The 14,769-nt window shown below is 48.7% G+C and overlaps 1 protein-coding gene across 8 annotated transcripts in view; it reads left to right on the top strand.

The window, feature by feature from the left end:
• CREB3L1 (cAMP responsive element binding protein 3 like 1) overlaps nt 1–12,918 on the top strand; it is a 43,302-nt gene extending 30,384 nt beyond the window's left edge. For 7 of the 8 annotated variants that reach the window (XM_003641390.6, XM_004941610.5, XM_025151145.3 and 4 more), the window contains 6 exons: nt 464–522; nt 2,624–2,692; nt 5,027–5,126; nt 9,092–9,212; nt 9,631–9,877; nt 10,280–12,918. In XM_003641390.6, coding sequence (XP_003641438.3) covers nt 464–522; nt 2,624–2,692; nt 5,027–5,126; nt 9,092–9,212; nt 9,631–9,877; nt 10,280–10,316 — 633 coding nt within the window. In that variant the 3' untranslated portion in view covers nt 10,317–12,918. The remainder of the gene's footprint in view (nt 1–463; nt 523–2,623; nt 2,693–5,026; nt 5,127–9,091; nt 9,213–9,630; nt 9,878–10,279) is intronic. The other variant, XM_015287236.4, reaches the window with a different exon arrangement.
• The last annotated feature ends 1,851 nt before the right edge of the window (nt 12,919–14,769 follow it).

The following is a 14,769-nucleotide window of genomic DNA, read 5'->3' as shown; positions in this document are numbered from 1 at the left end:
ATGGTGTGGGACATAAGTGGAGCACGGAGCTCGTTAGCCAGGCAGAAGCTATCAGACTTCAGGCTGATTGGAAAGCATCTTGTGGGAGAAATAATGAGACCCTGAATTAGTCACCCAGTGACTCAGAAGTGGTCTGGGGCAGAATCTGCCCAGATGGCCACGGCACGTACCGTGTGAGTCAGAGGAGTTCAGAGCAACCCAAAGCATGCTCTCAGCAGCAAGGGGGGTCAGGCACACTGCAACGAATATTTGTGGTCTATAGGCCAAATAAGTCTGCATGTCTGCAGCATCCATTCCTCCCAGTTTTGGCCTGGAGACTGGTAGGAATGGCAGACTGGAAGGTGACTTCCCCATTTACCTAAAGGTGCTGTGTGTGCAGAGAGCAGACAAGATGAGGGGGCCACAAAGACAGGTCTAGATGTTTATGGTACTGACTGTTCTCTGATGGCTGTCCCTCTCGCAGATCTCTGCTCAGGAGAGTCGCAGAAAGAAGAAGGAGTATGTGGAATGTTTAGAGAAAAAGTAAGTTTCTTCTTCTCTGCCTTACCTTTGACAAAGGAGCCCTGTCCCTTCACAGCCCCCCTTTCTATTGCTTTTGGCTCTGATAGCCCACGTGATCCCATACATACGTAGTTATTCTTCCTCACAGCAACTGAGCTCAAAGGTGATTGAACCAGGGTCAGGGGTCTCTCCTGTTACTTCCATTATGGTATAAGGATGGTCACATGTGCTCTACCCAGCAGTGACACTGTGGTCAGTTGGCTCTTTGAACCTCTCCTTACCAAGATGGTAAAGTTTAAAATGCCAGAGGAGTATCAGGGATTTCTATTGTGTCTCTATGAGACTCAGTACCCACCCCTTCCCTGGGGTGACCTATTTGACAGTGGGAAGCATTCAGCAGTCACTGGACTTGCAGTGGGACTGTAAAAAAAGAAGCATATTTTCAAGTCAGAAAACTACCGACTTGCTCAAAAAGTACAATTCCTTGCAAGACTGGCTGCACAGAAGTTTGGTTTGGGATCTTGCCCCTACTCCCCTCCCTCCTAGAAATCCTCTTGCAGGATGGAGAATGCTCTAGAAATCTAGTGTTTCCAGCTGCTTAGTTTGGCTGGTCCTCTGCAGAACACAGGCCATTTTGGCTGCCCACAAGGTGGGATTTGGGATAAGAGTCATGTTTCCCCACTAGAATTGCTCCTATTCTGTCAGTCCCATAAGGACTATGTCCTCCTAGGGTACTGAATACAGCTTTTCCCCTTCTCCCCATGAAGAGGACACACAGGCATTTGATAAGAAGGAAAGCCTTGCACCATTATTAACCACAGCCTTTTCCCTTCCCTCCCCATCCCCCTTTTCATACATAGGCTTTGTTTTTTTCCTTATAACCCTCAGGTCCTGAATATGTGGCGGACATAAGCCTAAGGTGACATCACATAACAATGGCATATGTCAATGAGGGTTGAAAATAACACCTGAAGTCCTGATCCTGTGGTCCTCTCTGTACTAGCATTCCCAATGGGCATTCCCAGGCAAAGCAGAATGCTGGGATCCAGCTGCAAGCTCGCATTTCTGTTTAAATACCATCTTTTTCCCTGTTATTAACACCACCTGAGATCAGCAAAACGGAAAAAAAAAAAAACCCAAACCCAACCTTAATTAACTCTTCCTGCTGCTGCTGTTTGTTTATCTTGTCTAAGTGTGCAGAAATGCTAAATGAAAACAGATGACTCAAGGCCCCTTCAGATTCTCATGCCCTTTCACAAGCAGTGCCTAAGTGTTCATGCACGAGTGCAGGCAGTGCAACAAGTCACCTCCAGCCAGTGCCCCACACGGACACCCACATCCCTTAGGACGGGGCTGGGGAAGTGCTGCCCTTGCTCAAGCAGCAGGGCCACAGCAATCAGTCTGCGCTGGGGCCTCTCCCCCAGCCATGCATGTACTCAGTGCTTTGTTACACTACTGCATTGCTGGGACAGATGGCTTTCAAACAATGCCAGGTTTAAATGTAAACCAAAAGGAACATTCGATGATTTTTTTTTTTTTAAATAATCATTTTTTTTTTAAATGTATGGAGTCTCTGGTCAGCTCGGCTTTCTGCATGAGCTGGTTTGTCAACATCTGTGCTTGGGCCCTTCACCATTCAACCCGACGCTTTTGCTGCAAGCCCGGTTTTTGCACGGAACGCCTGGTTTGGAGGTAGAGCTGGAAAACCCGGCATCACCAGGCTGTGTCCCTGCCCTGGAGGTACTCCCCTTCCCCTGTCCCAAGCGCAACACAGCGCCTTTCCTCTCCGGAGCACCGGGAGCAACGCGCAGGTTCTCTGCTGCCCTCAAGTGCCCGCAATAAGAGCTTGCAGAGCCGCCTGGTTCCTTCTGCGAGGCACCCAGTCTGGCACATTTTTGGTCCCAGTGGGAGAGGTGTGAATTTAGCCTCCCCCCCCCCGGCTCGTTTGGCATGCTCCTTAGGGGGGTTGGAGGCGATTAAGCGTTTGGCTCCAGGACCACACGTGGAGGCAATGGATGTGGCCATTGAGCCCGAGCCTTCTCAGTGCAAGAGAGGCAGGGATTGCATCTGCTTCCTCTGTCCCACCTGTGTAACTGACTGGTCATGGGTCTTATTCCCACAGGGTCGAGACATACACGACAGAAAATAATGAACTCTGGAAAAAAGTGGAGACCTTAGAAAGTGCAAACAGGTAAGGGGAGCTAAACTCGACTCCTCTGTGGGGTGTGCAGTGGAAGGAAAGCTGAGGGAGCACTGGGGCAGGAGGGCAAGAAGCCAGTCCCCCGGCTGCTGGTGTGGTGGGTGCGCTCGATGAGGCACTGGTCTGGGGCCCATGGCAGCAGCAAGGCAGCTGGGTTTGCTTAGTGAGCTTGGAATGTTTGTGTTGGGACGGCCAGGCCACGCCACAGCAAAGGGAGGGAGGGAAGGAGTTCTCTCCCATCTCTTCCTTCTTCCCCTTGCAGCCCTTTGGGCTCACCATGCTTTCTTGTAGCCCTCCAGGGGTCTGATTTTCTCCAGGGCAGGTGCTCTGAGGGAGGCCACGCACACCAGATCCTCAAACCCACTCCTTCTGTTCTTGGGCTCTTTAGAAGCCCTGGGCTTTATGCAGCTGTTTCAGGTTTCTGTTGAGAAACAGCTGAACAGACTAAATGCAGAAGCCATCTCCTCTAATAAAGGCAGAGATCCCAACTCCCACCTCATCCAGGGCAACTCCCTGTGTGTTGTGGTATTGGTGGGAACCGTGCGGCTCAGCCCCACAGCCCTTGTTTGCCCTGCCCTGCCTCACCCACTCATACAGCTAGGCTAGAGGAACTCCCTGCAAGCCTGGAGGACCTGCTCCCATCTGCTGCTGCTCCTGCTGCCTGCCTGAGAGGAACAGATGCTCCTGCAGCCGCAGAGCAGGCCCCTGGCTCCTTCCTTCAAGTCTCTGGTCAACACTTGTGCTTATAATAAGCAGAGCCGGTCAAGAGATCACCAGGGGATTTTTCTTCTTTGGAAGCAGATAAGGAAGACTCATGCCCTTGCTGTGGGGATGAGCAGCAGGAAGAGAGCCCAGCCCTGCTTCCTCCTACTAGGTACAGTTAGGTGTAAGCAAGGACAGGGCTAGTAAGAAAAAAGTTCGTTTCTGTAGCCCTGTTTGCTGCTGCTACAGTATGTAGAGCTGTGAAGCGCTCCTTGAGGCTCTGCCATCCTCCTCCCATCCGTAACACCGAGGCCGTGCCCCCAGCTTCCATGCCAGCCACTGCTGCTGGGACCGGGGAACACCGCGAGCTCAGCCAAGGTGTGCCACCTGCTGGTGACGCTGCTGCCTGGCCACAGTCCCCCACAGGGCACAGATTGATGCCCAGCCTCCCTGGGAGCACAGGCAGCCCCTGGTGTCGAAAAAGCATCAGCCCCACCCTACCAAATCAGAAGATTGGCCTAAAAGCTGGGCGATTGTTTTTCTTTCTTCCTTTTTTTTCCCTTTCTTTTTATTCTCCCTCAAAAAACACACTGTTCTTTCGAATTGGGTTTGGTTTTCAATCACTGCCAGGGGGACACTCTGTGTCTCTTTCCACATGCACAGGGAACAGAGGAGAATTTGGAAGGAGATAAATCTGGGATTCTCCTGCAACCTCCTGGCTCCAGGACTTGGCACTTTATAAAAGCTCATACATATTTATGTGAAACAGCCAGCGATCCCAAGGGGAAATGCTCAGTAGTTCATATTTCAGTAATTTGGAGCCCTTGCTAACTGTGTGCTCTGCAGTTAGGCTCCCTGGCCTCAGTTTTCTTCATCAGCCCAATGAAGAGTTTGGTGGCTCTTCCTACCACACCTACCACTGTTCTGTGCTTGTGTGCGCTGATGCCTGCATTTAGTTAAACAGGGCAGAGAGACCTCAGTATGTGTTCCCTTTGGAGCAGCCAGAGAATGAATTAACCATTGTACTCTACATTTGGCTTTGCCCACATCCCCCTGCAGAGTTTGCCAAAACTGAAGAAGCTGGAGGGGATCAAAACTGCCTTTTGTTTCCTCTCTCCACCATATGGTTCAGGACACAGGTTGAGCTACATAGCACGTGTCTCTAAGTGAAGTGGGAACAGACAGGCCTCTTCTCAAGGTCTGGAGAGGCTACAACATTTCACCTCTAAACCAGAGCTCGATTTTCATGGTAGCCCAGCTCTACAAGGCTTTGAGAGAAGACTGGCTGGAGCCCTGACTGAATGGGATGTTCATAACTGAGGACAGTTGCAGCGAAGATTGTGTTGGATCTACCCATGAGCAGAGGGTTCTTCAACCTAACGGCACCTTGGGGCATTCCTCCCACAGTTCCTGCAACACTTCATATCTCAAACCCTTTTTTGTTTTGTGCTTCCCTAGCCCATCTGCTTGAATAACTTGGGCAAGCTATAGCAATGAGGAGAGGTTTGTTTTAACAAGAAAGGAAAATCAGGGTAAATTATGAAGGGGGTAGCAGAAGCTTTCTATCATTCACCAGCTGTTGCCTCTTTATCAAGTTCTGATTTGGGTTGTTTCCTGTCCCAGGACTCTGCTCCAGCAGTTACAGAAGCTGCAGGCTCTGGTAGCTGGGAAAGTCTCCAGACCGTACAAAATGGCTTCCACACAGACTGGGACCTGCCTAATGGTATGAGTGTCATTTCCATCATTCCTTTTAGCCATACTTCCCCAGACAGCTTTGTCAATCCCTGTTCCTGCCCTCTTTTGTACTGCCCAGCTCTGCTGCCAGTATACTTGCTTTCTCCTCATGCATTAACAGTACCAGAACTGGACCATGTCATTTACACACATCAGTAGTGTCAGTTCTTTATGCAACAGTATGAGAATAATTCCTGTGTTTTCACTCTCTTGTTATTTTGTGCCAAACAGTACTTTGTTTTCCTTTGATTAGCTATTGGACATCCAGTAAAAAAGTCTTCAATAAGCTTCTATCATAACAGATAGCCTTTTTTTTTTTTTTGGCTGAGTCAGTAATACTTAATGTTTAACTCAGCAAGGTGGACAAATTTCTTCAGTATTCCTACCAGTGGGCATTATCCCGTCCCTATCAGCAAGAAATGACATCTGCTCTTGCTATGCCTGTACATCAGACTTGTTAAATCCAGCTAGAATCCTTCTAATTTGCCCCTCTAGCTAACCAAAATTATTTGGGGTCGTCTGTTGGTTTTGATAATCCATTTACCTTTCATATCTCATAGTGAGGGATCATAGTTAAGCAATCTTGACTTCACTGTTGTGCTGTATGATGTGCGGCCCTAAGTGGAGCCAATTGCTTGTTTTTCATCCCTTTTTTTTTTTTTTTTGGCCAGGGAAGAGCTCTCTGATCCATGATAAAAACAACCTCCAACCCTGTGATATCTCTGCAGGATTGTCATAGTAGATGCTTGTGATGAATGTCAGTTATCAAATCTATACCATTAACAATCATGAAATACAGCTGAAGAGGTGTTTGCCCCATTTCCTCCGCATGCTCTGTGTCCTGACAATTTGTTTTCTTTCTCCCCCCCTTTGCTCAGTTTCTCCTTTAAAAGTCTGCTCAAACTTTTGCTACTCTTTGCCGCCTCCAGATCAGATCAGATTTTAATGACAGATTTTCTTTTCTGTTCACTGCTTTGTTGCTTCATTCCCAAGTTCTTTTCACATTTTTGGGTGTGACCCCAGAGGACCCAGTGACTCATTGCTCCTTAATGCAACAGCTCATCAGAGCACCGCTGGCTCCAGCAGTTCTTCATTGCTACTACCTGAAATGAGCAAGTCCAGGAGAAGTGCCTTCCAGACATCCCCAGTGCTATAAAAACTGATAAAATACCTAATTTAGCTTCCCAGCAATGCCTTATCTCTCCTTACTGCTCCCTTCATTCCACAGCATCCCAGCCCACACACCAACTCTCTCAGGCTTCTGAGCTTTGAAGCATTTCAAGAATTTGTAATTTGCTTTTCTATCTTTGGCCAGTTCCTCTCATTGGCCTCCTAGTTCCCATTTTCCATTTAGTTTCCAAATAGAGCACTCCTTATCAAGACAGATATGCAGAATAATCATGCCTTGCAGCATGGGAGTGCAGCAGAAGACCCTTCTCTTCTCACCCTGTGCTTTTCCTGCTGGATATTTGTCTAGCTAATTCCTGAAGGCTCCAGCAGTGAGCAGCCCTCAGCTCCCCTGGGCAAACTATTACGGTGCTTTGTTATCTTTCCCAGATAAAGCTTTTGGATATCTCATCTAAACCTTCCTTGCAATAGCTTAACATTATTACAACTTACAGGGGGCACACTGTAAGCAAGATTTATTTACCTTCTTTGCAGCTGTGTTTCACATATTTGAAAACTGTTGTTTAAGTCACTTCCTTTGGTCCACTCTGCTAAATCACCAGTTTCTTCTACCTTCCCTTGTAGGAAGAGTTGCTGAATCACTGTTTATACTCAAAGACCCCTTCCAGGCTTTTTCCAATTGCCCCACACCTTTTTGGAATGAAGGGGCCCAAAGCTGGGCACAGAGTTGCACCTGAAGAGTCTTACAGAATCAATCAACGAGCCATTCAGAAAGCCTGTTCATGCTGAGATGTGCCCTTCACAAAGTGACACTGACTTACACCCACCTTGTGCTTCATCTTCACTCCCAGATGCATTTCTGCAGAACAGCTGCCTGCTCACTTACTTGGTGCTGTTTCTTCTGCTAATCACTCCTGCCACCTCGCTGGTTTCAGCATTCGTCTGCTCGCATCTCCCTGCTGTTCTCTTGGAACACTTCTCCCTGGGGGTCAAGATCACTTCAAATCTGAATGCTGACCAAAAGCCAGTCTGCTTGTGATCCCTCGCATCTGTAGATTCGATACTGCCTGACATGCTACTCAAGCTTTAAAATGTTGTGTCTTGCCAGAGCCACAACAGATAGCTTTGCTACTCCATCTCCTATATCCTCCCAGCTTAACAATGAACTATTTGGCAACTACTTCTGAAGACACTTTTATAAACAAATATTTCATTCACCTTTACAACTGATTTGGTAGTAGTTTCCTCTAGCCTGGTTTTCCCCATTTTTAAGAGATCAGAACGGTGATGTGTTCAAAATCAGGGACATGAATGGTACTGAGGCTCAAACCAACAGTTATTGTTATGAAATATTTTAGAACTTGAACTGAATGAGAAAACCAGAGTTAAACTGGAACAAAAGACTAAAACAGTGCTGTTTTGTAAAGCCCCATCTGAATGCCTTGTTAAAGCAAGTTGTTAAGTACACTGCTCTCTCCCTGACGTAAATCCTGTTTTGTTTTAGAAGAGAAACAGTCTTCACAGGGCTAGCTCCTCTTTATGAATACTGTGTGGTTGGCTGTGACAAATCCAAACAATATCTATTCAGAGGGCTTTTTTTTTTTTAAACCCTGTTTTTGTGGAATAAGGAGTCTAAATGCCTTGCATGCCCAATACGATGTGTTTAGCACCTATGTTGTCCATAGCTGGTTTCCTTACTTCAAAATCAGTCATGGAGAGTCTGGAAAACTAAACTCCCCTTTACATAGCATAATATCCCTGTGCTATCATTTGATCTTCTGCATATTCTAGAATCCACTGGTGGTCCGTATTACCTTGAAGCACCAGCTTCTGTGTGTTACTTAGACATGGCTATTCCAAAATTCTTGGCTATTCCAAAAAGCAGTCAAGAAATGCTGACCGTCCCAACATACATTCCCATGGGTGACACTTAACTGATTTGTATATGTGCTGTAGAAATCACCAGCTGATGCACTGCCTCTTTAGATTTGCTCAAGCTGATCACTGCACTGAAGGCAGCTATTAATATACCACCCTGTGGGTGGTATATTAATGTGGGTATCCATAGTATTCAGGTAATAAGGATTTGGCTCTTTTTAACTTCCCATTAGCTCTGTACCGTTAGCTCCCTAAATTAAATGGAGTCCCTTTCCATCATGACAGAACTTACGGACAGGTGCAGAACTACCAGAGGGGAATTTCCAGGGAGCTTTCATCTGCCTCTCTCCTTTTATTGCTGTCCAGTAGCTCTGAATATTCTGCCCACAGCCAGAAGACACATGGTCCAGAATATGTGCATGCCAAGCATAAGTTTAACTCCTTCCTTGGACTCTGCCCATGTTGTCAGAAGTTGAGCTGCTGCATTCCTGCCACTTCTGTCCTAGCATGGAGAATAACTTACTTCCCTTTGTTGTCTGCTGTAGTGTCTTATAGATGTCTCCCAGTGAGCTTGTTTACTTGCAGCCCATTGAAGCTTCTACTGTGCTAATGGCCAGGTTCCCTGTGATCAAGGCAAACTTCATCTCTTCCCCTGTGCATCCTTCCTTGAATTGCTCCCTAGCTATGAGCATCTCTCATCAACTGGACAGGCAAGTTCTCACCGTGCAACTATAAATTCTTCAGAAAAAGAGCAACGCAAGGAAGCTTCTGAGTTCCCGTTCTTAGATTTCTAGTAGAGATCAGCAGAGCAAGTCCTCTCCTCCCTGGGGGAACTGCAGTGACCCTGGAGCCAGCCTGACTACACGTTCTCACACAGATGTATCTGTGTGCTGGGGGGGCTTCACTGTTGTTAGTGGCACTGACCGCATGTTGATATCTCCTTGCTAGGTGCTGGTGCTCTGCTTCGTCCTCATCCTGGGATCCCTGATGCCCTGTCTCCCAGAGTTCTCTACAGCATCACAGACAGTGAAAGCAACACCAGCACCAGACATTTACACAACTAGTAAGAGTGAGTCTAATGTGGTACCTCCCTTTAATTCCATCAAACTATTTCCAACTTTTCTCCTGCCACATCTGTTTCAGGGGTAGCGTTGACCCTCCAGAGCCTGCCACAGAGGCTCTTGCTTGGTGGGATTCCTGGCCTGTCAGTGATGTGATAGCAGCACATTGTTTGGGCCTGTGTTCATTTTCTTCTAGTCATTCTCCCAAATAGGAAAGGCTGTAATATGAGGAAAAAGCCACAGGTCAGATTGCTACCTGGGACACATCACCTCTCCAGAAGGCATTTGCCTTGTGAGGCTCACAGGAATGGGGTATCTTTCAAAGCAGGACAAGGCCATAGCTGGGTGGGCACATGCTAGCCAACACCACGACCCTTTGTAAGAGACATTAACCGCGTTATTAACCCATGCTCTCTTTGTTTCCAGTTCAGTCACGGAGCCTCTTGTTCTATGATGAGGGTGCTGGCTCCTTAGAAGAGAGCTATAGCTCCTTCCTAACCATGGACCATCCTGAGGGGTGGGAGGCTGAAAAAGGGCAGTCTGACGAGCCAAGGCCTCATCTGGCAAGGACGCATGAAACAGCCAAATATATGAGCAAGTCCCATCTGGAGAATCCTGACCAGAACCAAACTGACCCAACTCTAACCCACCTCAAAGAGCAATTTCATGAGAGGTAAGCAGGTGGGGACCACAGTCTGAACCTCAAACCACAGCATGACATCAAGGAGGGACAAGCAAGCACGTCCCATTCACTGCAAGCTTAGAGCAGCCAAGCTCCCTGGGGCATGCAATTAGACGAGGAACAGCAGCTGCAGGAGGCCAGTGCTGGCACAGCATAAGACCAAGTTTGTTTTCAAGAACAAAAATTTGGAACTCCGTAATCAGTATCCCACTGCTCAAAACATGAGCAGGACGGGACGAGTCAGGTGGTCCCAGGTTTGCTGTTCATTCAGTGGCCCAGGGAAGAGCTCCATCCTGGTTAGAGCAAAATGGCTGGGCAGAGAGGTGAATTTACCTAGGAAACTGCAAAAAGCCTTGACTGATGCCTTGTCTTTTTTTTTTCCTCTCTCCTCAGGGAAACAAGCTCCAGTGAGACAGCTGAATACTTGTAGCAGCTGCTGGACCTCAAGGCCTCCTCTGTCTGATTGCAGGATTCCCTCCTCACTGAGGAACTGAGGGGACTTGGCAGGAGAGGATGCTGCATTCAGACCCTCCTAAACTGGCCTTGAGTTCAGCTCCTTCCCATCCCCACGGCCCCCTTTGGTACTGATTCCTTTGAGAGGAGTCACAGGACTGCCAGAACCAGTAATAAAGGTCTGACAAAGTCCTGAGACGCCCTCTTCTCCTGGCCTTATCTCCTGCTTGAATGAGCACTACCCTATGGGTGTGGGCTCACCATGGAATGGAGGGAGGTCAAGAGGAGGCCCTCAAACTGTTCAGCTCACTCCCCAAAGCCTCCATGGGGGCTGTCCCTAGGCACGTACCCCTTGGCTACATCAGATGCATGTGAAAGAGAGAGAGAGTTTTACTACTCTGCTTGAGGGACTTTCCAGTGGGTGATGCTGGGACTGGAGAGGTGACTCTGGAGAGTTTGAGCTCATTCCTTCCCCTCCATCTGTTAGTACGCTTCTGCCTCCACTGAGAGAAAAACTAGTTCTTCCTTGCTCTAGTTTTCTCTTGATGGATGTGCCTACATAACTTCCACGCCAACTATCTGCAAAGATCTGCACACAAACGGAGTGGGGGGAGACAGATCCCAGACCAAGATAAACCACCATGAAAATTAACTGGCAGCTTCCAGGCAGTCAGAACTCTAAAACAGGGAGAAGTTTTTCCCCACAGCCCAATTCTCTCCACCCTCAGCACCTTTGCTTTGGCAGAGGTGTGTTTTTTTTCCTTTTGGTTCCCAGCTTGGGCCCTACAGTGTGGTGCTAATCAGATCAGTACTTTCCCACTTCCCATTCTACACACCCCTTGATTTGAGAGTGAGAGAAATCCACTTGTATCACCATATTGCAGCTGTCCATCCCCAGTTCCACTTCATGCCAAATGGGATCTCCCTAAGAACCGTGAAGAAGAAAGAACTCTGCAACCTGTAGAAGGGCTACTAGAGAGCCATAATTCCCCTCACATCCTGATATCACTGTTGGCATCCAGTAGTGTTGTGAACACCACTGAGGACATGCTGGCATCTCTGGAAGCTATTACCTCTGCCAGGAAGGAAGTAGCATGTTTGAATTAGCCAGAGTCAAAGACTGTTTTAGACCTCCTCCTTCTAAATACTGACACCAAAGGCAGCAGCCTCTTCCCATACCACCTATCAGGGCAGACTTTCCAAGTTTGATGCTTGAAACACTCTAACACGATGAAAAGTACCACAATGTAGGATAGCAAAGTCTTTGGCTGCAGCAAATGAGAACAAACCCAAGTGCAGCAGCTGTGGCTGAAGAAATAAAGATGGGGAGAGGGAGCACAGAAGAAGGAGGAGGGAAAAAAAGAAAAAAAAACCCCTTAACTACCTACCTTTGGAAAGCCTCCAGTAGTCAGCAATCTCCATGAAGATCCCCTCACCTCCACTGCCAGCCCTTAAATGAGGTCTGGGAAGGGGTGTATCCTGGCTCCACCCCTTCCAGTCACTCAGGGGCATTGCATGCAGCTGAGCTCCCCCGAGTTGGCCCTGCCTTCCACCAGGTGCTCAATCACTGCTTCAAGCCCTGACAGCATTTCTGCTACAGTGCTGAAATGACTTCATCTCAAATGTGTTCCATTCTCTTTAGCATCCAAACATCCACTTCTGACCCCTTTTCCCCCCTTTCCCTGCTGAAAGGCCCAAGTGTCTCCTCACTCTGTACCCTCAGCTGTCCTTTGCTAGAAGCACAGTGTGGGACTTGAATTTCTGAGATCGGGGACACAGCAGATTGCTCATGAGAGTCTCTGTGTGCTCCACTAGGTCTCACAGCAGACAACCTTGAAGCTTGTTTTGCTTCAAGTGCCCTGCACTCAGACCATGCTGCCTCAGCCTCTCCACCAGTCTCACCCCCTGCTCAAGAACTGGAAGAACTGAGAGAATGGCCCTCACATCTCTCTCTCTTTCCCCTCTTTTGAAAACTGCTTTTGCCCCAGAAACCATTTAGGACAAATTTGGGCACAGCTAGCTGCAACTACGCCTGCTTGGCCAGTGAGGTGAGGAGGAAGAAGGCCTTCAGCACAGCCCTTCTCAAGGTTCAAACAGGATCTGCTTCTCACCAGATACCAGAGCGCTCCCGATCCTCTGCCTCCACCCCAGCACAGAGAACCACTGCCGGGTCCAAGCACACCCTCCTCCACCCCAGCACCTCCACTGTGCATGTCCCCATGCCTCCCACTCCCACCGTTGTACAGAGACCAAGAGCAGAACTCGTTTGTACATAATGAACCTTATTTTGTATTATTGCCGATCCCTTAAGATATTGTATTTTGGAGACTCTCAGATCCTATTTTCAGTATTGTATTTTATTAAGAATTAGTGCGGGCTTAGCACCTATGAACTCCTTTCTTGTTAGCAGCTCACTTTCTCCTTATACTCCAGTAGCTGCCTCTTCCCTCCTGTTTTTTTGTTTTGTTTTGTCTTGTTTACTTTTTTTTTTCAAGCCACCTTTTCTCTTTCTTCCATCACTTGCTCTGCATTTGCTTAGACAAGCAAAATAAAAATAAAATAAAAAGATGCAGCATCAATCCTGGGTTGGTGGATCCCTTCATTCCAGCATGGCTGTCACAGCTTCTGACCTTGTGTTCACCACATGTCCCATGTGTTGTCTGCATGTGGAATTGGTTCAGTGCTGGGAGCTCACGCTCAGTGTTTGGGCTAGAAGCAAACTTGCATGTTTTAGGTCAGTAACTTGAGACCTGACGGCCTGTTAGCCTGCACCTCTGATAGACCATTTACATCTGTGAAAACCGGTGTGAAACACATGGCAACAGGGGGTCTAGGAAATTAAGTTTCATTCTAGAGAGCTCCTGGTGGGTTTGTTAGGATTTGGACATTGAAATGACCACCAACGGCCCAGGCAGGAGTCATCTGGCCTTTGGAGATGCTTGAAGAAAGCTCTTAAAAGGACAATTTCTCCAGCATTGACTCTTAACACTGACACAGCTGGAGAAAGCAGAACCCCCTCCATCAGGAACAAATCTCCCTTCATCTAGACAAATGCTCTCTATTCTGCAGTTTGCCGGATAGCATTCTGAGCCACTCGAAATAGGCACGTTAGGATCTTCTGATCCTTGCTGTGCCTCCCAAAATGCAGCCAGCCAATCACACCTCTCAGTTTGGCTACAGCAAGTAATTAGAGCAGAACGAGGCAATTAGCAAAGCGAGAGGGCACCTTCTCTGAAATCACCTTCAGCCTTGCTCAGTTACACTCAGTGTGCTCCAGACACAGCGCCCTTCTGTCATGCCAGGTCAGGCTCTTTCCCATCTGGGATCACGTTGCTGATGAGCCCGCGCACTGCCAACACGTACAAGCCCTGCACAAAAGAGTACTGACGGAACACGGTCTTCATTTTGCAGAGATGAGTTATTCCCAGCCATTCTCTGTTACCAGGCCAACTTGGAAAAAAACCACAATTGCCTTTGCAGCTCACCGCTGCAGAGCAGGCCACCAGCGGTCCGTGGGAACATTGATGCCTTACAATAGGATGTATGCTATTGGAGCTTTCGGTAGAGCATCCCCACTTTCCAGGTGCAGCGTGTTCCCTCTGGGTGTCACTGCGTGGGGCTGTACCTGACCATACTTCTTGTACAGATCCGTCGTGAGATATGCAGGCTTTGTTCCTGCTCCTTGGCAAGGAGCTTTGGGTGCCTTTGGGGGAACAGGGTGATCGAGCCTCCTCACAGCCCCATGCTGAGTGTCCTTTAACTGTGTCAGAGCTGGCACCTTGTTCCATGTGGATTTTCTTACCTGCTGGAGCTCTCTGCCTCGTGCCAGGTGAAATCGTCCATCAGAGGTGGGTGAAGGCAACTCTCTGTGCCTCGCTGTGACCCATGCAGGGGCCATTCAGCCTGCAAGCGGGAGGCACCGAGCTCACCCAGGTTCCTGCGGGAGAGCCAGCCCCCATCTTGCAGCTGCAGAGGGGAACAAAGCCCCTGTGGAGGCTGGAGGGGCTGAGTCACGCTGCAGGAGAGAATGGGCTCCCCACGAGTCACGACTGCAAGGGAGAGCAGCTGGGGCAGAGGCTGGGGCTGCACCGTGGGTCTGGGAGGCACACAGGTCCTCTGGGCTGGGAGGCAGCTGCTACAGACCCACAACACTCATTTCCCCATGCACTGCAGGTTGGTGTTCAGTGTGTGATAAACCTGGGGCAGAGCAAATCCAAAGCAAGGTGCCAGGCACATGCGGGAGCTCCGCAGGGTCCCTCAGCCCAGCTGACAGGGCTGGGACCAGGATCACCGAGCACAGCCCCAGCCCGGCATAGACAGATGATGCAGTTCTTCTGCTGGGTATCCTTGCCCAAAGCTGGGGAGCCCTGGCCCAGGCACATCTCACCCCGTGGGATAGGGACCCAGAGCTGCAGGTCCTTTACTCTGCT

The sequence above is a fragment of the Gallus gallus genome, chromosome 5 (genome assembly GCF_016699485.2).
Source record: "Gallus gallus isolate bGalGal1 chromosome 5, bGalGal1.mat.broiler.GRCg7b, whole genome shotgun sequence".
Classification (NCBI taxonomy): domain Eukaryota; kingdom Metazoa; phylum Chordata; class Aves; order Galliformes; family Phasianidae; genus Gallus; species Gallus gallus.
This window is presented reverse-complemented; position numbering and strand designations above follow the sequence as displayed.